Consider the following 2,321-nt stretch of genomic DNA (forward strand, 5'->3'; position numbering starts at 1 on the left):
CGAAGATAGAAAAGTTGTTTATGATGGACAACCGACTCAAGGAAATACAATTCAAAACCAAATTCTTATCAGTGTTAAGTCATTTGTCAAAATGTAATGCAAAAAATTTCCATAGTAACAAATTAGTAGCCATAGCTAAACCTTAGCTCTTGTTCATTCTGCTTTTGCATATGAGAAGTTGCAAATATCAAGATCTACAATATGATTTTTTTTTTCTAATATAGATCATTACTTGAACATGAATTAACAAGTAACATAAAGGAAAAAGAAGTCAATTAATAAACAAACATATAGTGTGTCAGTACAACCATGAACTTGTCTGCTCTGAAAACAACACAATCAGATCAAATACAGAACCACAAGTGTGATGATGCTTCTTCTCTAATTCAACTAGTTAAAAAAAAAAAATCTTAGTTGACTTAACCAGACCTCAGATCCAATCTTTAACTTTCAGCAAATTCTAAGAGAAACTAAAGAAAAAGTAACTAACTATACATAATCCACTCAATGCTAATTTCTTTTCCTATTTGTACAATCTTGAAGATTAGAAAAGTAAGTCTTGTTCAAGTGGTTGAACATCTTCATCATCGACCAGTAGATAAGTTGAGGGTTCAACTCATGTTGGAGGATAAGTGAAAACACTAAGGCTAAGGGTTTGAATCACACGCTGAATGATAAGTGAAAACACTGGGTTATGGATTTAAGTCACGCTGGAAGATAAGTGAAAACACTAAGATTAAGGGTTCGAATCACACTAAAGGCTAGGTTAAAACACTAAGGTTAAGTATTTGAATCCCGCTGCAGGCTAGGTTAAAATACTTCCGTTGAGGGTTTGAGTCATACTGGTGGGCAAGTGAAAACACCAAAGTTATGGGTTATGAGTCACCATGGAGGACAAGTGAAAACACTAAGATTGAGGATTAAGCGAAAACACTAAAGTTGAGAGTTCAAGTCACGCAACACCTAAGTGAAAACACTGTTGTTCGTCTTGGAGATAGGGATGAAAAACAAAAAAACTCTTGAAGAATAGCACTAGTAGCTGTAGAGATTTTTCTTGATAATAAAAATGGAAACTTTCTAAGAAATTGGAATAAGCCTTCCACCATCTCTCATCATCTTCTTGAATTCATCAAAATTCACCATTCCATCACCATCCACATCAACATTCCTTATCATTTCTTTACAATCATCTAATTTCTTACCTTGATTTAACCCCAAAGATGAAAGTACTTTACTCAATTCCTCCTCAGATATCAATCCATCTTTATCATTATCAAACACATCAAAAGCATCTTTCAAATCCCCCTCCTCTTCCTCTTTTTCACTAACAACTTTCTCAATTCCCAAGAAAGTATAACAAAGCTCATAAAACTCATCAAGATCAATCAACCCATCTTTGTTAGAATCAACTTTTTCAACCATTTCAAGAATATCTACATCTTCCATGAAAATCCCAATATTCTTGAGTGATTGTTTCAGTTCTTGATTAGTTATAAACCCATCATTGTTCTTGTCAAAAGTTGCAAAAATACCCCTCAACTCAACCTTTTTATGGCTACTACTTGTCATACTCTTCTTCTTTTCAATCAAGATTGGATCTTTCTTGACAAAAGGGGTTGGGGTTTGAGGTTTAACAGAGAGGGAAAAGATCCAAGATTGGAACTTTTTAGTGGGAAAACTGAAAAGGGTTGTGATTAAACCAAGAATGAAGAGAAATGCTAAGAAGAGAATGCTAATTGTCAACATTTTTTCTTCTTCTTGTTTCTTGGGAATTCAATGAAACAGAAGAATGAAATGGCTTCTTGAGAGCGGACTTAAAAATGAAATTATAACTAAAAAAAGCAGGTAGTTTTGAAAGGGAAATACAACGCGTTTGTTTGGTGATATGCTTTAACTTTTATATTTATATATACTCATTCTATCTTATTTTATACGACATATTTTTCTTTTTAATTTATCAGCAATAATAACAATGAAGATATATTAAGGATAGATTTTATCACTAACTCATGAAGATAAAAATGTTGTTAAGAATTTATGTAGATTTTATCACTGCTTCATGAAGATAAAAAAATTATTTTCAAAAAATTCTCGACTCAAGTATATAAAATCGAAGTAGAGGATTTCTTTTTAATTACTATAATTCAAATTTGAAATTCTATCTTTATTCTTAATGAAATAATTAACAATTATATAAATATTTATATATTATTTTAAATTTTAAATTTTAATTTATTAAATATTGTGTCAAATTAAAGGATACCACAAATAAAATGAGATGTAGGAGATATGTTTTTGAATTTTTATCCCACACCCACAAA

General features: G+C 31.0%; 1 protein-coding gene across 1 annotated transcript; it reads right to left on the reverse strand.

Moving 5' to 3' along the window:
- Positions 1 to 256: 256 nt before the first annotated feature.
- On the reverse strand, positions 257 to 1,864 carry LOC129891407 (calmodulin-like protein 7). Its single transcript, XM_055966756.1, has one exon. The coding sequence runs from the start codon at positions 1,744 to 1,746 to the stop codon at positions 1,078 to 1,080; it is 669 nt and encodes a 222-aa protein (XP_055822731.1). The 5' UTR covers positions 1,747 to 1,864; the 3' UTR covers positions 257 to 1,077.
- Between the last annotated feature and the right edge of the window lie 457 nt (positions 1,865 to 2,321).

Source organism: Solanum dulcamara, chromosome 6 (assembly GCF_947179165.1).
Source record: "Solanum dulcamara chromosome 6, daSolDulc1.2, whole genome shotgun sequence".
Classification (NCBI taxonomy): Eukaryota; Viridiplantae; Streptophyta; class Magnoliopsida; order Solanales; family Solanaceae; genus Solanum; species Solanum dulcamara.